This window comes from Falco biarmicus, chromosome 2, assembly GCF_023638135.1.
Source record: "Falco biarmicus isolate bFalBia1 chromosome 2, bFalBia1.pri, whole genome shotgun sequence".
NCBI classification, from domain to species: domain Eukaryota; kingdom Metazoa; phylum Chordata; class Aves; order Falconiformes; family Falconidae; genus Falco; species Falco biarmicus.
In genome coordinates, this window is record NC_079289.1 from 118,759,201 (window position 1) to 118,783,325 (window position 24,125).

A 24,125-nucleotide genomic window follows, 5' to 3' on the forward strand; every position below is an offset into this window, starting at 1 on the left:
GTGCACTAATTGAAACCCTGGCGGAACTGAAATGCAAGCTGCGCAGGGACAAGCGTTGAAAAGGCAGCTAACATCTTAGCGAGAGATTCCTTCTCCATCCGAAATGGGGCCGATACTTGGACAAAACCAACATGCGGGAATAAGCGCGGTCACTTGCTCAGCTGCAGGAAGAGGGAGAAGAGGCTGGCCATGGTCCCTGCCAGATCCAGCCCCTCGCGGTGGCCCTCCGCAGGGGCTGCCTCTCTGCTGGCCCAGAGAAGCACCTGGACAGGGATCACCAGGTGTAAATATTGCCGTGCAATTCAGCAACTGCAACACACCCCTGCCTGGCCCGCCAGAGCCCTAGGAGATGCACATTGCTCAGTGTCTGCTGGCTTTGGGAAAGACTTCAGGCGCCAAGAAGGAGAACATCTCCAACCAAAATAGCGGTACCTAATTAGAGAAGACAGCCTCTCCTTTTAATTAAATGTTTACTGCTGCCTCTCTCTATTGGCTTGGCTTTCCCCTCTCCAAAATGCTTTACTCAGTGGATTTTACTGCTGGGGTGGCGGGGAGGGGAAGGGAAGGATGCTTTCATATCCAAAGTTCTTCCAAATAGCTGCGCTGCGTAGGCAGATAAAAAGAGGAAGCTAGGATTTAGAGTTGTTTAAGGATCTATATGTAACATTATTAACTGGAAAAATCCAATTTGTTTAAGCTGAAATCCTTCATGAAAACAGCTTGTGGCATCAAAATGTCATTGGCGTGGGGGTTCATTCAGAGATGCTATCCTTAACACAAAACCTCTGGGGACTTTTGTAACAATTTATTAACTTAAATTATTTTCAATAAATCTAAACCCCCTTCCTCCCCAGACTACCAGCATGCAAAACTTTAGGGATTTCTTTCCTTTTTATTTCTCCCCGTTGGAGCCAGGGTTATTTCAGTGGCCACTCAGATTTTCCCTGGGTGAGAGGACTCCTTCACTTCGTTTCTAATAAGACCACTTAAAAATAACACTTTAACAGTCCTTACGCTGCCTCTCCATCCTTACACAGCTGTTGTTAGCCCCACTGCACTTCCCCGATGCCCACAAAGCAAGGAGCAGCCCCAGCGCTTGCCAGCCCCGAGTGCAGGAGAATCAGTGAGTTGTGCAATAGCTACAAAAAGGAAGGATTCCTGACTTCTTCTCCTGACAGGGGCTACATCTCTTTGGCAATAGAGACCTTGATGAAAATAACACCTTCCAGAGCGGGGCCTCATTGTGTTAAGTATTTAACCCAAAACAGAAACCATAAAGTATCTCAGAGCGCTTCCCACAATCGTTAAAATGAAAACAACCGCGCTACAAATGGCTCTGTGGGAAGGATAAGGCTTATTTCATTATGCACGGTCTGCTGGTTATTCACAGATACCGGTGCGCTGTAGCATGTGTGGCTAACAACACCCACAAAATCGCGTCTGTAAATGGTTGGTTTAATGACAAAAAAAAAAAAAAATTAAAAAAAAAAAAAAAAAACAAAAAGCCTAGGCTAGACTGTGCACAACTGCGATAAGCGCAATTGCTTATCTTGTCGCCAGGGCACGTATCACTCTGCTACACTCATAATCTCCATGTCAGGAATAATGAAGCAGTAGTACAAAAAGGAATGAACAAGACATAATGGGCCTCTATAGATGGATTTTGAAATGGTCACTGCCCTTCTGTTTTGGTTTTAAATCCACACGCAAACCCAAGGAGTTCATTGTTTGCAGAAATACAGCAGCAGGCATGCAAGGAATGTGACAGTGAACTAACAAAGTTGTGCCAGTGCTTGATCAGTGTTTTCAATGACAGAATAATTAAGCAATCGTGTGCATATTCCCACACATTTTGCTGTCTATGCATGGTTAAAATGCCATGGAAAGTAGCGATAACCTCTCTTTTCCTCATCCCCATGACTGATTTAGCAAGAATTTGGTAAATCCTCTCCTCTCAGGCAAAGATTAGAGGTCGTTCCTACTAGAAACTTGCCTTATCGGGGCAAAAGCCTTCTGGTTAATGAAGGAGAGGGAAACAATCCTTAAAAGCAGGGTATATTCTGATAAAGATACAGGAGAAGGAAAGGCTAGTTTGGTCCTCCTCCTTGTGACATGCATAGGAAAGCAGCACTGAGCAGATGAACACTCTTCAAATATTTAGAAAAATGTAGGGTGGGCCGTAGGGAGAAGATGGTGACACTTGGGACCTTGAAAAAAAATACAAAAAAAATAAGGACCTCATGAGGTAAATTTTCTGACCAGGATAGGCTGTTGCAGCTCTGCCTAGAGGTTAAGCTCCTCTTTCTACAATTGCGTAATTTGTCCAGATGACTCTCTCATTTGGGCAGCCTCAGTAGTCCCTCTGCAAATACGTCACCCAGCTCTGCCTGGGCTGGAAAGGATGTGGGAATGCCCCAGTGGTGCTTTCTCTGGTCCTGCCCCACAGCTCAGCACTGGCAGGATCCGGCATCTGGCAGCAGTGGAACACAGGGAAGAAAGGGGATGGAAGAAGAGAACAATGGGGCAATGTCCAGAAGCATGAGCTGAGTAACCCAGGAGGCAAAAATGGCATTTTTCAGAGCAAACAGCAGGTAGAAATTACCAAGGAAGGAAAAAGGGAGTGGGGCTGGAGTGAGCCAGAGTGGATTCAAAAATCAAGAGGAAAAGGCAAAAAAGTTAGCTAGCAAAGATGACACCAATTTAGATAAAAATCTGCAGATGCGCTTTTTATGCAAATACATTTACAAGTTGGCATTTGCCACTTCAGGCACCAGCAGTTGTCTTTTTCTTGTCTTAAGCGTTCAGCTGAATCTATCAGAGTGGAAAGATGCCTGTGACCTCCTTGTTTCACAACACAGGGATTTAGTATCCGCTGCCTACAGCCACGTTACTGCTTCTTTCACAATGCCCACGGGAAAGGGGATGTCATGTTTATTATTTTACTTTTCTGTCATTTTTCATATCAAGGTAATTCCCGATCACCCTGCTGTGAAGTCGGTTTGTTTTTGTTTTGGTTTGTTTGGGGGGTTTTTTTCTTGGTTTTTTTTTTTTAAAAAGGAGCAATCTCTATTTTTTAACTCTGTCAAAAGACTCCCTTTTTTCACTTGTAAAGAAATCTAAATTACATCATCTCTTCTAAAACTGATGAGATTTTATACCATTTTCACAGCAGGACTAATTAATCTGGGTTTTTTTTCTCCTGTTTCCCTATGGAGACAGTTTTGCTTTACCTGCAGTGTGCATTCTCTATGTGCCCCATGTTCTTGCATTTTAGCAACAGTTTGTCCTTGAACCAGTAATCGTCATTGTTACGGGACTGTCATGTCCAGAGCAAATACACAGTCCCACTGTTGCCCGTTTGTAGCTTTTTCTTAATCCCCAGAATATTGTACAGGCTCCAGAAAACTTCTTGCTTAATGTAGATCTCAATAGATGCTGTAATTTTATCTTCATCTTTTAGCATCCGTTTGCTACAACTTGGAATTGCATCACTGGGATTCCTATAGATAAACTAGGCTCTATGCCCATTGTGTCAGTGCTCTTTGAAATGACTTTGCTAGATTAATTCCTTCAGCTCCACATTGTTATGCATTTTTCTATTCTTATTTATAAAATTAGAATTTCTCCATTGCCATCAGCTTCTGGAACAGGCGATCTCTATAGAATTTCTACTGCCTTAGCACACGCTTTGTGAGTTTATTAAGCATGTCAAACTATGCAACGGTAAATATTAGCCTTTTTTTGCCCCATGAAACCTACCTTGCTTTTTCTGTCAGGTGTAATATCAGCTATTATATATTGTTCCAGTCCCCTACTAGGGGTGAGGGATGCTATGAGACTCAACTATAAATCAGATCACTTATTCCCCAGGCATTTTTGCTGTCGTTTACAGGTATCTTGCTTATTGCTATTAAACTAATGGGATCCTGAAAACAGGGAATAATTTAAAATCATTCCAAGTTTAATTTAACATTCTTTTGTAAGTTTTTTACCAGAATGTACAAAATCTGACTAAAATCTGACTTCTAAGGCCTCATCTTGAAGTCACTGTAGCAGTGTCTCTCATGTGACTCCGTCACCATGGGTACATTTCCCAAAAACTTGCTGTCTGGAAGCAAATAGCTTGCATAGAGGAAGTGTGTGGGTTTTCAGGGGGAGAAAATGGGAGGGAGAGCAAAGGGATCAGTAGATGTGAGCAATTCCCAAGCTCCCTACGCCTAAGTGGGATCCTGTGAACAGTGTTTGCAGAAGGTCATGTGAAGAGATGCGAGAGCTGTCATTGTCCAAGTGGAAGAGATGAAAGATTTAAAGTGCAGTATTTGTCTGAGTTCTGGTCATGAGCAAGAATCTGAACCTGAGAGATATAAATGTGAATAGAAAAAAAGAGAGGTTTTCTGCATAATAACATGCACGCCAAAGAATCATTGCCAGGTGATGGCCCTGCCCCAGAGATGCCCTGTTATTACAGCAAATTTATAAGAGAAAGCCCATCTGGGGAGCTTTCTGCATGAATTGCAAGAAACTCCTGGGTCTGCAAGGGCTGGATCCACAGCCCTTGTTAACAATGTTTATGCACATTAAATGAGTGTTTGATATCTCTGATCTGAACCAGGTAACAATGTTTATGCACATTAAATGAGTGTTTGATATCTCTGGTCTGAACCAGGTAAACCTTCTTTTCTTTATTTGTTTTATCTCATACTATTGTTTTCTTTGCGAGTTGCAGCCTCTTCTTTGCCTGCTTCTGTGAACAGGGTTGTTGTTACGGTGCACGAGGGGTGAAGAAGTGGGACTGGGCTTTGAGGGCTTTGAGTAGCGCTCTTGTTAGTACTTTCCAGCGGCACTTGAAAACATCAAGAAACAATTCTGAAAATGAGATGTCATTTGCAGTTCAGTGGTTATTCCTTCATCCTTTGCTTATCCTGTACTTGTATATATGCATATGAAAATATTGGTGTGCTCAAATACAACGTTAGTACTTTTTACCAAAATGCTAGAAGAGGGGAAAATATGGTCTGCACTTAACCAATGATGAAATGCAGCAGAGAGAAACAGATTTGCACAAAGTACTGTATTGAACCTGCAGCAGAGGGGAAAAGGTAACCCAGGTGAGGAGTGCACACACAGTGCCCGACTTACAAGACCAAACAGACTACCCAATGAAAAGGTCAAGCAGCTTCTCCAGCCTGTATTTCTAATTTACCCTCCCTGCTGCTGAAAGAACTGCTTGTGATGGCAATCAGCTCTGCATAATGTAGCTGGCTCCCAGACAGACAATATATATTTTCCTTAGGTGTACAGACCAAGCCAAAGCCATGGCCATCTGGTACTTGTGCATAGCACCTTTCAGGAGGTGTAGAAGACCTTAGACCATGTGGTTGTGGAGGTAATGGGCAATAGGCATCAGGGGATCTAACAGCTGGCAGGCAAGTGCGGGCTGTTTTCCAGGTCTGCCTTGGGCACTGCCTCGTGCTGTAAGGTCCTGGAGCTGGCCACCCTGAGCCCTCCACTCACAGCAACGCTGGAGTGTCCCAGGGCACTGCTTGTCAGCACAGAACTGTGCAACCTTCAGATCTGTGAGACCGTCAGCCTTCGGATTAACGCGAAAGTGAGGAGAGTGGAACAAAAGCAGGTTTCAGAAGGAGCATTTGCTCACCTTCCGTTGCTGTGGCGGTGGCTAAACACACTTAAAAGAAAATGGGAACCCTCTACTAACCGTTGCTTCTCTATCTGGTGTTTCAGACTTGCGTCACCCTGCTCTGCAGGCTGTCACTGCTGTCACGTATGAAGTGGTCAAGCTGCCAGATAGCAAAGCAACTTTTCCCTTAAGAAGCAGTGTGCAGATGCTGGGGGGCACTTAAAGCATGTGTTGTAAACACAGAGGGACAGTATGTATAGTGTGGAGGACAGAGAGGCAGGAGGAGCTGCACCAGGATGGTCAGCTGGAGAACATGCTTTCCTTTCAGCATGGCTTTCAGGATCACCATCCTGAAAGATCTCAGCTGCTTCATCTGTGTGACTGAACTCCCACTTTCAACAGGAACCTCCTTGCTGCATCTTTCTGAACTTCACCTTATCATTGTCTACATCCTCATCTTCCTCAGGTGAACAAAGATCAATCAAGGCTAAAGGATGGTAAAACAGGGTAATGACCAGGAATCCAGTCTTGCAGAAAAAAGGCTTCATCGCCCATAGTATTGCGAACCATCACACCTTTCCGGAACACATCCTTGGGGGGACAGCAGGGTATGGCTCTATAGTCAATACAAGAGGAAGCCTTTCTCCCTCCTGTCTTCTCCCCCGTCTATTTTATAATACCCGAGGCCCCAGAGGGCAGACCAACGAGGGGTGCCCTGCTTGGTTACAGCAAACTGGGCAGCTTGGAACAGCAGTCCCTGCACAACAGAAGGCCACGTGCATCCAGCACCAGCACCCCACCACCTGCCAAATGGGGCTGGGCCACTCAAGTAGAGAAAACCTACGCATTTGCCAGACTTCACAGCTAAGGACTTCTCCAGATGCATGGCCATTGACAGAGATTGTGATCCTTGAATGCCTCTTGGAGGGTCTTAGCATAGCAGCTCTTCCAGTCCTTATAGATATCCTTTTCTCCCATTTGTTTCATACCTAGGTTTGCTGAAAATTTCAGCTCTCTATGGAATGTGGAGTTGAGCTGTGACTACAGCAAGGACATCCCAACCTGTAGATTAGCTTCCAAGCTGAAAGAAAAACGAGGCAAAAACAACTCAGAAAAACAAAGTAGAGGAATGGGTATTAACCAACGCAGCAGCTAGCAATCAAGCTAGACGGCAGCAAAGGTCAGAAAGCCATGCTGCTCACCAGCTCTGAGCACTTCCAAAGGATGTCAGGTATTGAGAGGATCAGCCTTGCTGGGGAAGGATGTCAGGCAAACGGAACTAAATCCGGCGTATTTGAGACCAGCAGAGATGTATATTCAGAACAGAAACGGAAAGGTACAATTTAACATGTAAGATTTGTATCCTGAGCCCACGACAACTTCTCACAGAGTTTTAAAGATTTGTTGTATTTTAATCTCTATTCAGTATAACGATTGCATTTCTGTCACCATGCAGCCTCTGTTTCTTTCCTTAACGTTGTTAGCAGCACTCTGTTTTCCTAAGTTTAATTATGGGGTTTTTTCTTTATTACCAAGACTAACGACCACTATTTTTAAGATATACTTTTAGAAATAACAAGCATCAATCAAACACTTTTAAAGTACAGGGCTATGGTGCTTTTTATGTGGTTGCGGTGGGCATACAGTGGCAACAGACCAGCCCCTCAGGGCAGGAGAAAGGAAGGTTGTATGGTATTGATGAGGCAAAACAATAGGATTTCCTTATTCCACACGCTCACTTTTTGTCTTATACCCTTTCTAGAGCTTTTTTTCTCACTGGGGTTTTTGGCAGTAATGTAGGCTTTGGTCACAGAAAGCACTTTTAGTTAAGTACAGCTGTGTGAGGAGCGGTCAGTGGCTGGCTGGCTGGGAGTATCAAACTGTGGGCTCTGAAATGGCAGCTGCCACTGTACAAATAAGGGGTCATTATCCTTCCATGACATTATGTAGAACATCTAAGCACTGTGCAGCATTAAACATGTGATTTCATCTCCACGCCACAGAATTTAATGGATGCAAGTGCTTGCATGCATAACACAGGAATAATTTGGCCATTTGAGTTGTTCCTTGCGTTCAGTTTCCTTCAGTACTATAGCATCTTCTCAGGTTTGTAGATCAACATTTTATTTCCTTTGCTGTTGTATTCTTGTCTGGTTGTTGTTTTCTAATAATGGGGCCATTATCCCAGTGAGTGGTGAAGTATACAAAATGTCCTGACAGAAATTATTTCCTTTCTCTCGATAGTACCCTTTATATAGAAGTGCTGTTTAGCTAGACAGCTAGCAAATGTGAACATTCTCCCATGCTTTCCCCAGCTGACTTATATAGAAATATGACCTGTTTCTTTAACTTGTCTAACTCTTTGTGGCCAGAAAATACTATGATTTAATACTGGGGCTTTTACAGCTTAAAATTGTCATGACTTCTATTGCTAAAGCTTATACAGAAAAGCATGTAGTTGGGGGACTGGTTTACAGTTGATCTAAATCTGAAGAAACTCATTCTGGAAAACTTAAGTCATTTAAAAAGATCTTCTACTCTCAGCATAAAATATATTATTCTTATGTAGACTTCTGTTTTCTCACAAATAGGAATCTGCTCAGAAAGCTGTGCTAAAGTGTTAGGCCTGAGATTAATCTGCAATTCTGACTATAGCAGCCTAATGCTCCTTGAGTTAAGTTGGGGTCATCCATGCTTGGAGGTATTCTGTCATCAAATAAGATGATAAAACACTCTTAAAACGTGTGTAGACTTTCGCCTCTGTTTCATGCATGCCCAGGTTGAAACCTCTAGGAGGTAAAGTGTGGAATATTAATCTCGTAAAATGCCAGTGGGTCTTGGGGCAAGGGTGTAATTACAGTTGTGAAATTGTATTTCATCTCCTTGTTGCCTTGCTGCTTCCAGCTGAAGACTGTTACAGACACCCTTCCACTTAGGATTATAGACATCTTCTTCTCCCTAGTAGTTCCACGTTAAAGAAAACAACTTGCCACTAAACTGGAAACAGTAAAAAGGGAATTAAGGCAGTGTGGTAGGGTTTTTTGACAATTTGTGATAGACTGAAAGCCTAGTCAAATATTGTTTCATTCAAGTCATCCATACAAATACCAACAGGAATTCAGTTGCAAGCCAAACCTTATAATTCCCTGGATTTCTTTAGGTTGGAGATAATAGAATAGTTCAGCCCCCCACTCATGGAAATGGTCAGTAGATGTATGAGGGGGGCAGGGGGCACAACTTCACAGCATAATTCAATGTCATGGAGCGAATGAGGTTACCTCTGGTCTTGGCAGCAGGCAGATCATGTAAGCTCGGAGCATTGCACTAGCTTACTGTGCCAAAGAGGCGATGCTGCTGTGGCTGTATGGCTGCGTGGACTCAGCTCCTGTGCATGTCTCTGCGCAGCAGAGCACCGTACTGCACAGGATGCACGCCTCCGGCTCAGCAGTCTGCGCCTGCTCCAAGCGTAAACGCTGTTCCCAGTCACTGCCCGCTTCTACTGGGGATTAGTGACACAGGCTATGTTCTAAAAGCTTTCTTCTCAGGAACATACCGAATCACAGAATCCCAGACCGGTTGAGGTTCAAGGGACCTCTGGAGACCACCCAGTCCAACCCCTGCTAGAGCAGGGTCTCCCAGAGCAGGTTGCACGGGATCGCATCCAGGTGGGTTTGAATGTCTCCGGAGAAGGAGACCCCACAGCCTCCCTGGGCAGCCTGTCCCAGGGCTCCGTCACCCTCAAGGTAAAGAAGTTCTTCCTCATATTCAGAAGGAACCCCCTGTGCTGCAGCGTGTGCCCATCGCCCCGTGTCCTGTCCCTGGGCACCGCAGAAAGGAGCCCGGCCCCGTCCTCTTGGCACCTGCCCTTAAGGTGTCTGTAGACACTGGTAAGGTCCCCTCTCAGCCTTCTCCTCTCCAGGCTGAGCAGCCCCAGCTCCCTCAGCCTGTCCCCATCAGGGAGATGCTCCATCTCCTCATCATCTTCACAGCATCTGCCCACCCTTCTCCAGCAGTTCCCTGTCTCCCTTGAACTGGGGAGCCCAGCACTGGGCCCAGCACTCATGCTAACCATCTCTGGTGTGTCTCTTGTCCAGACCGCCAGCTATTTCATAATTAAATGACCTTATGCCAAGTATGCAGATATCTTTAATTCTTCCATGTTTCTCAAAAACGAGAATTCTATGTCAAGACTTTTCATCCCTTCCTTGACTGCTGTGGGATGGTTTGCTAATAATTAAATAAACAAACAAACCAACCAACCAATTTGCTAGTGGAGTTTGAAAGCTGTTCCTCATCACTCCTAGCTCCAGTGAAAAATAAAGATGCTGAATGTTCAGAACTGTAATTGCCGAGCTAAGTTTCCTTGAGATTATCACAAGGAGTGCAGGAGGTAGCGTTTAGGCAAACGTTTTACTCATGATTCACACATTAATATCACAAGCATTATTTATACAATGGCACTGGCAGTATAATAAGTGGTGGGTTTATCTTTTGCCACAGCTTTCCAAAGAAAATCTTAAAAAAGAATGTTGTGATTATTAAAATACAAGTGCAACAGAGTTCATTTCTTGAAAGTTTCTCTTTATTAGGTCATTTTAGGGAAAAATTATCTCGGTCTTCTTCACCCTTCAGCTGTTTGCAATACAAAAATGAAAAAGCTGCAACCACATACAAGCAAGCTGAATTCCTCCTGCTTTTTTTATTCCTTCTGCATCTCAGTCCATGCATAACTGTCATGCAGTCCTAGTTTGTGCAGCCTACTGATGAATTTTAGAAACAGTTATGTTTACTAAAATACTTCAGTAGTTGCCAAGTATACTGATGTATATTTAAGTTTTTTGTGATAATATGTATCCTATTTCAGAGAGATTATATCCTTCAAAATTAGGTTACTCTGATGTTAAAGGAGAGAGCATATCTAGAAAAATAATGTCTGGTGTATCCATAATATACTGGAATTGTTAGTTGCGCTTAAACAGAACTAAGGAAACATTCCACAGTTGGCACTGCTACTATTTAACACTTATTCTAAAAAATCTTTCTTTATATTGGAAACCCAGACCATCATCATCCACTTCCACCGGCTTGCAGATAGGTTTTGCCACCACTAAAAATAAAAATTTCACACTGTACGAACTGATTGATTGATCGTGTTCTTATGGCCTGTGAAGGCAAAATTTGCAGAGCCATTTACCACGTGAAGCAATGCACCAAAAGCGGGATGCTGCTGTTCTCATTCTCTTATTGCTCATTTTGGCATTAATTGAAACTAGCTCCAGGAATAAGGGTCTGTTGCTTTGTAAGAAAATTGGATTTTAAAAGGTAGGATATACTGTGAAGAATGAAGAAGATTAATAGGTATGTGGCATTGAAGGAAAATTATGCAAGTTCAAGGATTTTCTGTTAACATTTCATAAAGCACCGGCTAGTCCTCAACACAGAACAGCATTTTCTGCTACATTTCTTAGGCAGAGATAAATTTGGTAGATGCGGAAGAATGGACACTCCACAGCAAAGACTTGAAGAAGTCTGTAGATAAAGAGCTACCAGCTAATGTAAATCTTCACCTTTCCAGTTTGTGTTTTTTCATTTAAAATTTAAAGTAGTTCTGTGATAAACTGGGGATCCTCTGACATCATTGCGCCGCTCAGAACTATAAAAAGATTTTAAAAGGAATCCATTTTTAAATTTAAAGAAGTTAAAACAGGCTGTTTAACATAGAACAGCAAATAAATGCAAAAATGTGTTACTGAATAGAACCTTGTTGTGTGATGAAATGACTTTGTAGCAATGTGAACTGTATCTCAAGCCACATTTTTTTTTTTCTCCTGAAGAATAAGTTTCACTTCACTCCTCACATTTTGCACTGTGCTGACAAGTGTTAGGAGGCAGACCACTCTTCCTTTTTTCCTTATCCTAGCTCCTTCCCCACTGTCCTGCTGGGTCTTTATAGTTCCAATTTTCAGGCAGACTCTTCATCACCTGTGTCCTGGCTATAAATAGATGCTATCCTCTCTGGCTGTAGGGACACGAATGGGATTAGCCAAGTCTATCCTCTCAGGTATTGTAGTAGAAGGAATGCAAATCATCTGGCCATGAAATTCTCTGTGAAAGCAGTGATTGCACCTCATATTCCAAGAAAAGCATGCAGGTGCTCACAGAAAGATGTGCTATTTTTCAGCAATATTTTGATGATTAATGGAACTCACTCTTCATTTGTCTTTCAGTTGTTTCCTCCCTCCAGTTTTTCCCCCTTCTTAAGAACTGTGAGAGACAGAGGATTATTATTGTCATCAATATGAGGCAAATAGTTGCCAGAGATTCTACTGGAGACATTATTTAATCAAAGACAAGCATGGTCCAGCTAGGCAACGATTACCTAGCACTGCGTGATAGCTGCCTTCCATGTTCTTGTGGAGGCTCTTAAAAGATGAAATAAAATGACTGCTAGTCAGCAACGCTTCAAACACTACCTGGAACCTAAATATTAAGGGGTTTCACATCTTGTGGCATTAATTATAATGGCTCAAGGTATCTTTGCTAACTCCGTTTTGTTGGAAAACTTGATCTTCAGTTGGGCTTCCTTTCTCAGGTTGCCTTGTTCCAATGTGTCCTCAGGAGCAGGAATCGCTGCTGTGGTAGGAATTGCCAGGCTGCCCAAGGAGCTGCCTAGACTGTGCATCCTTACACGTTTGCAGGCGTTACCAATGCTGACGCAACAGAATTGGGTGCAATAGTTAATAGTTATCCAAAGCAGGGTGACAGAGGATGATAATTACAGAAATATTTCCCCAAACTCTCCTAACCAATTTTCCTCTTTTGTATCCTGAATATTCCAATAGTTGTGCAAATGCAAGTTCAGCTGTACACACAATGTTAGGGATGTCTTCAGGCTGAAATGGCTCTCTGGGCAGGTACACTTTTCTTAGCTTACTCTAACAAGTCAGCTTAACCAAGGCAGTAAACTCAGAAAAACTGATTTTCTTTTCATGATAGTCATAGCTATTACATTGTAGAGTCAGCAATAAAAGCCTGTGTGTCAAAAAATAAATCAGCTTCCAAACAAGGGCTAGAAGAAAAGAAGAATCAAGATATCTCTTAGCCAGAAAGAATTCTCTCAGACCTACAGCTCTTACTTCCTGAAATATTTGGGCTTTTTGGAGCTGACACGTACATGTACATATCTGCTTCCCATTAGTTTTGGACACAATCCAACAAAAGCAACAAGAACAAGAAAGCCTAAACATTTGTTTCTCCTTAATCTGGAGTAATGTTGCATAAAACTATCTCAAATGTAAAGTAACTAGTCTGATTACTGTAAATAAAGAGGAGGTTAAATAATGCCTTGCTGGGTTCAAAGCAGTGTAGTTACATCATGCTTAAGCATGCTTAAGTGATTTTGAAAGGTACTGTACCCTTATAAAAAATTCCATGGAATAGAAACTATGTTCTATTAATATTTTACCTGGTTCCATTAAATACTACTCTGTTTATTTATAGACTTTCTTAAAGAATGTCTTTGTTCTACTTTTTACCTGCTTCCAGAATTTTTTTACATCCAATTTTATAGATTGATTCCAAAAGGGAATCTATTAACTTGTCAGGACCTCCCACAATTATTGGTGTAATTTCACAATCTTAATTTTGTTTTCCAGTGGTTCAGCACAGGACTTACTGCTGTAATATTACTAACATGCTGCAATAATGTGTCATTGCCAGCTAAAAGCCTAAATTAACATTATCAGTAAAATCATCACTTGCTTAACATCAGCACCATCAAATCCTTGACTATGGGATTTGATGGCACGAGTTATGATCTAGAAGTTTTACACCAGAGATAATTCCCCAGCAGTGGCACAGTACCATCAAGTGCGGAAGGCCGAATCTGTAATGGGATGTTACAATGAGTTCTGTCTCAGATTTCTATCACAGCATTGCACAGGTCAGTGGCTGATGTATTTTTTGCATTTCATAAAAGTTAATCTGGATGCCCAAGAAATTTTCTCTTTATAAACAAAACTTCAAAACATTCATGTAGGCAAGTGCTATTAAGCAGTAACCCCGCTGAATTTCCCTCGCGTTGCAGTCTGGATGCTCGGCGGGGTCGGGTGAAGCTATGCGGTGGGGCGGTGGGACAGTGCACACTGCGGGCTGCCCCCACCTCACTGCAGAGCCCCCGCTGCCCCCACGGTCACCGCCTGTCCAGACTCGCTGCTGCGTCACGGAGACCTGCCGTGCTTGGGCAGCAGGTCCAGCACACTGCAGAGCGTGCCAGGCCCAAAGGCAGGATTTGTGCACGGTGCAGGTGCCTCGGCAGCGGGCTGTCCGGAGCCCGCTTTCACACCGGGACCCAGCAGCCCAAAGCCGGGGGTTGGGAGAGCCCAGCCCGGTCCTGCAGCAAGCTGCGGTGCCAGGGTGCAGAACAGACCTAAAGAAAATGAATCACTGCATTGGATACAGAGAAACCAGCAGGGAAAAGTCCCAACGATAAAAGTTAAGCACTTAGAGGTTTGATCAAGTGATTCTTTGGCTTAACGTTTTTTTTCATTTTTTCCATGTTTTTTTTTTAATTTAACACTGATTAAGTTTGTAGCACATACATTTTTACTGAATGTCCTGCAGAAGCAAATGTAGCAAAACTCAACGTGTGTCAGTACAGAAAGGGAGGAATACGAAAAAATGATGAAGTTTAATTTTATTTCAAAACAATCTTCATTGTCTGCACAGTCTCCCTTTGAGTTGTGCTGCCTGAGCTCCTACACTCCCTGGCTGTTTTTAGAACAAAAGAAAGGGTTTAGGCTTGTTTCCTCTGCAGTTACTCAGAGACCGATATTGCACATCAAACTGAAGCAACTACACTTTCCTAACGACACCTGTAGGGCTGTTTGAAATTTTCATTTAGGTGTAAACAAATTAGCATGTACTCTGCAGCTTTCACTGAGCTTAAAAAGCACTTGGAGCGTATTACCACCATCACCAGCTAACGCTGTAATTTCGTCACATTATGTGAATAGCCAAGATTAACTCTGTACAATTAATCATAATTACTTTTAAATACTACTTGTTATATTATGATAAAGGGGAAAGTAATTTTAATGAGAAGCAGTTCAAGAATCTGCCTCACTTACTTAAAGAAATTTTAACTAGTTTTTTAAAGTTCAAATGTCTTTTTTTTCTATGTATTTCCTTATTAATTATAAGTGCAGCAGTTAGAAGCTACTCCAGGTTCGTATTTTCTTCTTTTTTCCCTTTATCATGTAATTGTTGCTTTGAAACATCCAGAAATATGCAATCGTGATTCACACATTTGTTGCTAACAATGATGTTGGTGAACCACGCTTTGGAAATAATAATTGCAGAAAAAATACAGCAGAAATTGAATGATCTGGTTTAGCTAGCTTGGCCGCAAGCTCATGTTGTGACAATAAATTGGTAATCGCTTTCTGGTGACAAAACATGATCTACCAAGTCCCATTTCTTACAGAAATAAAAAATGCCTACGAGGTAAAGAAGGTAGAGAGTATTAACTTTTCCCTTCCCTGAGGTCCTTGATCTGATAATACCGAGTTGCTTACAGAATGATGCTATATGTGTTTAACTTTTAGGAGCCCTCTTGCATAGATCCCTCGAGACATTAATTTCTAAAAATATTATCTAGGAGCACCCGAGACAATCTGCCAAATAGAGCATCTTTGCCACTAGAAGACATATAGGTCTTCAAATTTCTTTTCCTGGAGGCTTGTCCTGCTACATTCTTGGGCTTTCAAACAAGAAAAATATGCTTGAATTGTCAGCAAGAAATTTGCTGGAAAATGTGTTATGTGGTCATGGCTGCTTATTTTTAGTTTCCTCTCTCTTGCCTACTGCTTTAAGTTGGGAAAGACGCTCTGAAAAGCACAGGCAAAGGCTCAAAATGAGGGGTGCGGAAAGCTGCCCCCCGATCCGGGCGATGGTGGCAGAGGGCTGGGTCCCTGCGCACATGCTTCCCCTCGGCACAGCCCCCGGCACCGCTGCAGGCTGAGCACCGGACCCCGCCGCTGCCCTGCTGACACCCCCGCCCGCCTGCTTCCCCCGTAATCCCGAAAGAAAATCACAAGTGACGGCAGAGAGTTGAGGGGTAGTTGTCCATTTTAAAGAAATAAAAATTGGGTTTCATCTTAACATTTTGGTTAAGGTTTTACCAGCGTGGCCTATGAGTCTGAGAGCCAGGACACACAGCTGGCTCTGCACTTCCAGCTCCTCTAAGGCAAAGGTTCTGGTATTTTCCAAATCCCCAAATCTCACAGGTCCTCCTCATGTGGACAACGCAGAACCTTGTCTAATGGTCTGGTCAGTACAGCCTGGTCTCTTTATATAACAGTGGGTGTGCAACTCTCACAAAACCACTTAACGATCTGCAGCTACTAATTCCCTGCTCGTTCTTACCAAATCGCTTTTGCTGGCCAAGAGGCCCCCCCAGCCACGGCAAATGCCGGCTCTGCTTCCTTAGGGAAGCGGTGACTCTGGCCATAGCCTGCAGGGATGTCAAAGGAGCAGAGTCACCCTGGTAGCTCCATATTTCAATAATGCGTATGCAACCTCTGAGGGACACCTGAGAGCCTTCAGAAGCAGAAAAGAAAGCAAGGGAATGTGGGAAGATGAAACGGAGTGAAATGAATCCTCCTTTAGGCCACTGAGGGCAGAGAAAGCAGCACTATATTTGAAAGGGGATCTAGAGAGAAAGAGGGAAGCACATCGGATTAGCTATAAATGTCACGGTTACTCTGAGCTGTTGTAATCTGCTGTTTGACTTGTGCTTCCCCTCCCTGCCTCCTGAGGTTTAAGTAGTAGTATTTTGGAAGACAGCAGGTGGGGAGGGAAGGTGGTTTAATGTCCTAAGCCCTAGGTTCGAAATACCTCGACCATCTCTATTTGCACCCTTGTTAATCCTGGTAAAGCCTGCTGAGCTATTCTCCTGGTGGCAGGTTGAGTTGAGAGGTTTTTTTCAGGAGCAGTTTTTGGACACAAGACACTGCTTATTGTCTATAGACTCTTGGTGGAGCCTTCAGTGCCCCAGGGCGATGAGCTCCCTCACCGTAAGGTTTTGCAGGGACAGAGGTTGTCCCTCCCCACCAGCACGGCCGTGCTGGGAGCTGGGTGGCTGTCCCAGTAGCATGGCACCAGCACTACTGGGAAATCACTCCCAGGGAAGAGCTGGGCAGCCAAAACGCCAAGTTCAAATCCTTCTGGCCGCATCTGAATTACCGTGCTATTTAAGATCAGCTGTGCTGACAAGTCAATTATTTTTAAGCTGTATTCAAACAGTTTGAAGCTGCGAGAGTTTTTTAAGGCTTCTGAAGATTAGCAAGACTATTCTTGGCACCGAAGGGTAATGCCCTCCCACAGCTCCCCGCTGGGGGTACTGGTGGCTGTTGTGTAACGCCACGGTCCCTCCCTGCCCAGTTTGCCCCCACAGGGGACACATCCCCATCCCCACTGAACAGCCAGCAGCCGCCAGCAACTGGGCATCGGCTGACACTCTGAAGCAGAAACTTCTCCTAAAAAAAATAATTTGCTTTCTCCTCAGGAGAGCCAGTAACAAACAACTGAAATGAGACCTGGGCTGTGGGCAGGGGTGGGCAGGGCTGGCAGTGCCCTCAGGACACCAGCATCATCCAGCATCATCATTACCATCAGCAAATTCCAGTTTTGGAGCTGCCTTTTGTTTTTGTTTTGTGAATCAAACTGTACAGGGCAGCTTAAAAAAAAATCACTCATCAGTGAAAGCAAAACACATTATATAAACCACAGCATCAACAGGCACAGGCACAGAACCACAATGCATCCTTCGGCATCTAGTTCATCTGGTGAGGCCGTTAAGAGACTAAAAAGAATAATATATATTTTATTTAATTAAGTCTACTAGGTTAAGTAGAAAGTTCAGAAAACTTTGGGGCATGTAAACAAAGTTTTGAGCTTTTTGGGGGGTTTTTTTGGGGGGGGTCTCTCCAGCCTGCTCCTTAGAACTGTATTAGGGGATTTCTGGCCCCTGTTTCACACCACATGCAGAGGGTACCCAGTGAGCTTGCCCCAGCTGGCTCTGCCCATTCGGGCAGGGAAGGGAGCAGGACTTCACCCACCCACCCTGCAGATGCCCACGGTATCCCAGTAATGTGGTGCAGCCAAGGAAGGGAGGGCCAGCACCATACAGCCATGGAAAATAAGCCTCCACACACGAAATGCATCCGTCACTCAGATCTGGCTAGTATCCTAAGTTGCCAAATAATTAGACTTCACCAGCATTAATTCCATTTATTAAAAATATTAGAAATTTTCCCTTTGGAACAACAGAGTAAAGCACCTGAAGTAAATTATTAGTATCTTCCATTACCAATAATCAGCTTATTATGGTTTGAGGTTGTTGTTTTGGTTAGGTTGTTTTGGTTTTGTTTTTTTTTTTTTTTTTATTTCATTATCATTTGTTATTTTTATGTTAGCCCTTTGCTTGTGAATTACTGGCTTCCCAACGAGCCACAGAGACTTTACTGTGTGCACTGCACGGAGTTTAGTTTTACAGAGTGCAGAGACACGTGAGGACCTACCCAGATACTGGTATTGTGGATGGTTATAGAGCAGCAGGTGGGTAAATCACCACGGCAGTATTCTTTTAATAACATCATAACACATTTATTGTATTATCTATTGTACTCACAGAACCACAGGACGATCTTCATAGGTAGCTGTTATGATTTCTTAAATTATTTAATGTACTATTCTGAGGGTCTTGGATGCTACTGTAAAAAGCGCAGTATTTTTCTTTGTCTGGGAAAGCTCTGTATATGAGTAACAAGACCGCCATCGCCTTCTACATCACATAAGCATTTTCTTTTCTACCTACAATGTACGTTTTTTGGTGTGGAAAGGAAAACCAGTACATTTCTCATCAATGCTTTTGTGCAACACTTCTGGTTCCGCATTGTATAGCTAAATGTGTCTGTTTTATCAGCATTGCTACTCCTGGTGCACCGGCTGCTGAGGTTAACACGTTGCCAGTGGTCTTTGCATGTCTACAGAATGTGGCCAGGGCTATCCTGGCAACTACAATTTATCTCAGGTGTTTTTCAGAGGGGAGGTTTTTGACCTTGGCCTTCAGTCCCTTCCTGCTCAGGATGGGCCAAACAATCCACTAGAGCAGAACTACATACCCAAACATATTAAAGTGATTATTACATTGTCTAAACCTCTGATATTTTGTCAGAGCAATCACAGTGACACTGAGACATAGGAAGAAAGCAAGCAAAATACTATTTTCCAAAATCCAAAGGGAAAAGTAAGGGAAAAAGAAGAAAATTAATCTGGTCACGGACATCCAGCAAGCCTAAAATTAATCTGTAGTTTCAGCAAGTAGTATGAAGTGCAATAAAAAGGCAGCAATGTGAAATGCATCTCACCACATTCTTAATAGATCTATCAAATGAGATGATGGAAATGTAATCAGAAAAATAAACCTTGCCCTCCAGCAAAATACTCGTTCAGACTCTTCTTGGAATAATACTCGCAAAATTGAAATTCAAGCTGGAGTGCCAAAAAGAAGCATAAAGTTTGTGGTACATGATATGTCATTTTTGGGTAAAGCATCTGCTTTTAATACTGGGCCTAATCTTTTTTGAAAACTATGCAGTTACTGCCAAATTTCATCTAATCCCGAACAGCGGTTGAAGGGCGTCTGCCTTTGCTGTGTTTGCTATGATTGCAATCAGAGCAAACCCAGCAACCACAGCAGAACCTGTGCAGCGGGTCCGGGAAGCAGTGCTGAGGCTGCACCAGGTAGGCATGCACCATTTCTGCGTGCACATTGAATCTGGTGTGTTTGAAGCACTGGATTTACCTCTTGGGTGCTACTCTGACCAAAAAGCCTTGCACAGAAATCCAAACAAGCGCTACAAGCGTGGCACTGAGTCACACCGCGCCTTTACGGGACTTTTCCTTTAGTCTAGTACAGTCTTGAGGGCCGATTAATGCCTGCTGATTGCAAAACCTCAGCTGGCAAGATATGTGTTGATATACGACAATAAAAATTAGTAACATGCTAAACCTACTACGTACTTATCCAGCCTTCTCTTCTCAATCACAGACCATCTGAAACTGATGACAGCCCTTCCAAGGTTTTCCATGCAATTGGATTATGGCCAATGTAAAGATCACAAGATTAAATTTACCAGTTGTTAATTCTTTCTACATGCACAGGAGAAACAGTTGGAGCAAGCACTCTCCAAATTCAGCAACTGTTTCTTCCATCCTCACCACATTTTCACAGAAACTGAGGAACCTGACCATTGAGGCTTGTCCTTGACAGGCTTCCATCAGTAGCTTCAGAGAAGGAAGCAGAAAATATGAAATCAAATTGATCTGAAATGCTCTTTCCCTAGGACTATCCCCAATCCTTACTATTTAGAAACGAGTTTATGACTTGAAGGCTTTACATCCCATGTGAAATGTATTGGTCAGAGAGACCTGGGGTTTACACGGATAAACCACAGCACCTGGGCTCCATGCCAGGTTATTGGTTACTACGTGTAACACTTAGCACATGATCTCTGGGATGGGTAACACCTGGAACAGCTCTGTTGCACTGAGAACCATCTGCACTTCTGAGTACCCATGTGAATTTAAGCAAACCCGCTGTAGGTATTGCATTAGTACCAAACCAGATATCTCAGGTTCCCCTTTTTCACGTGTCTAGCACAAACCTCTTTCTCTTCTACTCAAAAAAAGGTCAATAACAATTGCTCAGAGCCAACTCGCCCCCCACCCATGCTGCCCCCGGCTTTCAGGGCAGAACAAAACTGTCTGTGCTAACACCCCTTCCTATTGCACTTCCAGTTGAGTGCATCCTTTTCAAACACCACAGGAGGTTTCTATGTTAAAGTGCTTTATAAATCAGTGTGTATGACTGAGAATTCGATGACCTGTTTCTGTGAAATTGCCAGAACAAACAGCAACCCAATGTTAAAATGTGCTTTATTTTTCTCTCTCTCTTAGGATGGATTTATAGACTTCTTGGAGTTCATAGCTGCAATAAACTTGGTCATACGAGGGAAAATTGACCAAAAATTGAAATGGTATTTTAAGCTATATGATGCTGATGGAAACGGATGTATTGACAAAAAAGAACTAATAAGCATATTCACGGTAAGCAAGTTATGACCAATAGCAAGAGTATTTGACACGGTACATTGGCCCTGTGGTTCATCATGTGTTGTAAACGGATTGTCTGCACTTTACCTAATGTTTTACAGCTGTAAAACCAGAATTGTTCTGGCTAGTGACACTGCTGCCATTCGTTTCTCACTTACTGAAATAAAAATATCTAAGTAGTATTTTGCTTTAACCCATAGTTCTACAGATACAATGCTTTACTGAAAGTGAAAAATTGTAAAAAAGGTAGAGAGATTATCGTGATAAACTATACTACAAGGCAGAGCGGAACTGAAGCAGTATAATGAATAAAACAGCTGGTTGCAAGTGTTTGTGCCAGTCTGTTGTGGAAAACTGGCTTCTCAAACAGAACTTGCTGCAAGAAACAATACAGATCTCATCAAAATAATCCAGTATTTTAATTTTTTGAAAGGCTTTTAGATTTGTTTAGTACAAATGCCATCGCCCATATTTTAAAATAAAACTGGGGAAATGTAATTTTACCACTAAATCATGCAGTGCCGTGTGAATACAAATATTGTAGAAAATTTTGCTGAAAATGGATCCATTTGAAACCCATAAAACCAAAGCAGTGCAATTCTTTTTTTTAAATGATCTCTGTATTTTTCAACCTGCTGGTTTAATCCAAAAGGTATTACAGGGCTCCTTGCAAATATGAATGACTTAATACTCTCCCTAAATGTACAGGACTTGTTACAGATCAAGGTTTTGCTGCAGGGAGAATAAAATCTAAATAGGGATTTAATGTCATAATAAACAAGGAACATACTTTTCCTGGCTTCTGTATCACTGCTGGTGCCTGGCTAGTCACTGTTTCAGACTTTCAAGAGCCACTGCCCAAATTAAAAGGAACTGGAGCCAGACGGAGCCATGGGGTCGAACAAATAACGCTGATGCATCACCTTCCAAAGAGCAGCTTTCTAAAGGTAGAAGGAGAGGCTTCATCTCCCAGATTTCTCCTCATTTAAGACTAATGACATCTTTCTTTTGCAGATATTCTCCATCATTTTTCACCCAGAGGTAGTGAGGCAACTGAGTTTTTTCTCGGGATCTACTCAAAAACAGCATTAAAATCCTTTTCATATAAAGATTTCTTTTTCAACTTATCTGGCTTTTAAACCAGTGTAATAATCTGTGTGTTTTCTTCTCTTTTGGAGTACGAGAACTTTAACTTAAACCTGCCTGTGCCATTTAACCTAGGCTAGATTAAAACCAGCAGGCTCTAAACAAAAACAAAAATACAGGCTCACAGTCATTAGGGGCCCTGCTTATACTAAGCATCAGTAAACAAGGGCTTGTCCGAAAAGATATGCCATATCTGAGGCATTAAGTTAAATCACAGAAGTCCTATTAAAACTTCACCTGGCCCTGCAGCTATGCATACTTTGAACCAACAAATGACTATCAACCATCAAAATTCCTTCCAGACAACCATGCACCCTCTCAATGCCTTTTAACAGCCCAGTTATTTTGTTTTATTATTTATGGTGATTCTGTGGTAGTCAGGGATTCAAGCACTTCAGGAACCACTGCTTTACTCAGCACTTACAACCATTGTAACTGTGGCAGAGGCACAACTTTCTTCTGAAGACCGCATCAGGGTCAGGCATATAAAGCACCAAAAGTATCCGAAGAATGGATTGGTAATACAAACAAGTGTGTGTACCTAGTTTTGTAAAATTCTTGCTGCCTTTTGGAACTCGTTTGTGCAAAGTAAGATAAATACAGCGAAGGTCAAGAATTCCACATCAGTGCTGAACAGGTTTAACTTACATTTTATTTAAATGTAATTAATTCTATTGTCATATCAGGAATACTGAAAGAAACAGCTGGCATATACGGTGTATTATCTTGCACAACACAGTTCAGGTCAAGACAATTCAGGTGTAGAAAAACAAATTCTATAGTATGCCCATTATAGAACACATGCATGTATATTTATAATTATATATGCAAGTATTTTCCCAGTCACTTGCCAATTGGGATATCGAATTTGAATCTCACTCTATAAACACATGCTTGTTGCACCTGAACCACTGACTATTAACACACAGGCTCCTATTTTATTAACCCAAATGAACACCATAATGCAAAAATGACTGCCTCAGTGAAGGGGACATACTTTTGCAAAAATAATCATTTATACCTTTATTCCAAATATTGGGTCCTTTTGCCACAGAAAAAGTAGAAGAGAGACTTCTGGGTTTCTTAATTTCTTTGGAGGACAAGCAAATTCTGCCAGCTTCCAGGACTGCTGGTCTGACTTAAGTTAAACATATCTTAATAGAAAAGCGATTTAGGCTTTCTCTGCACGTGCTTCCAGCTGTGAAAAACAACACTATATTTAAATCACACAGACGATAGGGCACTCTCCGAAGACACCAAACTCTCTAGGGCCAGATAAAGATGCTGGTGTGGAATCTAAAGTGTATTGCAGAGCAGAGGTGCCACATGATTTCAGAAGACCTTCAGAGATATGTAAATTAGTCTGTAATCTTCAGGCTGTGTTATGTTAATTAAATTTCCAATCTTCATTAGTGAAGATTTACTTGAAACAGCTTTTTATTTAGTGATTTTTGAAAGGGTTGGTGATCCAAAGAGTTGCATGGCAATGACTGCAGTTGCCAGAGTATTTTTTTCACAACTTGATGGAAAAAAGTCTGAAAGAACTTTCTGCGTTTTCTGCCTTCAGGCTATCCAGGCTATTAATGGCCACAGCAACATGTCAGCTGAAGACTTCACCAACATGGTATTTCAGAAGATAGATGTGAACAATGACGGTAAGAATCGAGGGGTTGTTGGCATTGGCAGGGAGTTACCTCCCCAAGGAAGCCTGAGATCAAGAGGGGAGTGGAACACGCCACTGAAGAAGTGACTTTTAGATTAAGTGAAAGCTGGAATCTGTTCATCTTTACTCAGATCACTTCAGCTTTACAGTGAAGTGTAAATTAACGGACTCTATTAAGCCGACACGGGAATTACATGCAGTAGGGGCTAAACCAGAGAGGTCTCGCACTATTTGTGTGCCCTGGTTGCACAGCAAAATGAAAGTTTGATGGGGGGGAGGTTTAGTATATTTGTGTTGGCTTCCTCTAAAATGGATAAGAAAACTAATCAAGATGCATGCTACCATATGCTCTAGCATGTTCTAAAGATCGGACAGCATGTTGGATGTCCCTTCAAGGCTGACTGTTAACACATGCTAAGACACATGCTATCCTTTTTTTCTCAAGATAGCTAGACTAAGCCAATGGGACTTGCATTTGGAAACTAAAACTTTAATTCACTG

At 42.5% G+C, this 24,125-nt stretch overlaps 1 protein-coding gene across 2 annotated transcripts in view; it reads left to right on the forward strand.

Moving 5' to 3' along the window:
* Window positions 1-24,125, forward strand: part of GUCA1C (guanylate cyclase activator 1C) — a 34,938-nt gene that overhangs the window by 7,099 nt on the left and 3,714 nt on the right. For both annotated transcript variants that reach the window (XM_056329928.1, XM_056329929.1), the window contains exons 2-3: window positions 20,660-20,809; window positions 23,529-23,616. In XM_056329928.1, coding sequence (XP_056185903.1) covers window positions 20,660-20,809; window positions 23,529-23,616 — 238 coding nt within the window. The remainder of the gene's footprint in view (window positions 1-20,659; window positions 20,810-23,528; window positions 23,617-24,125) is intronic.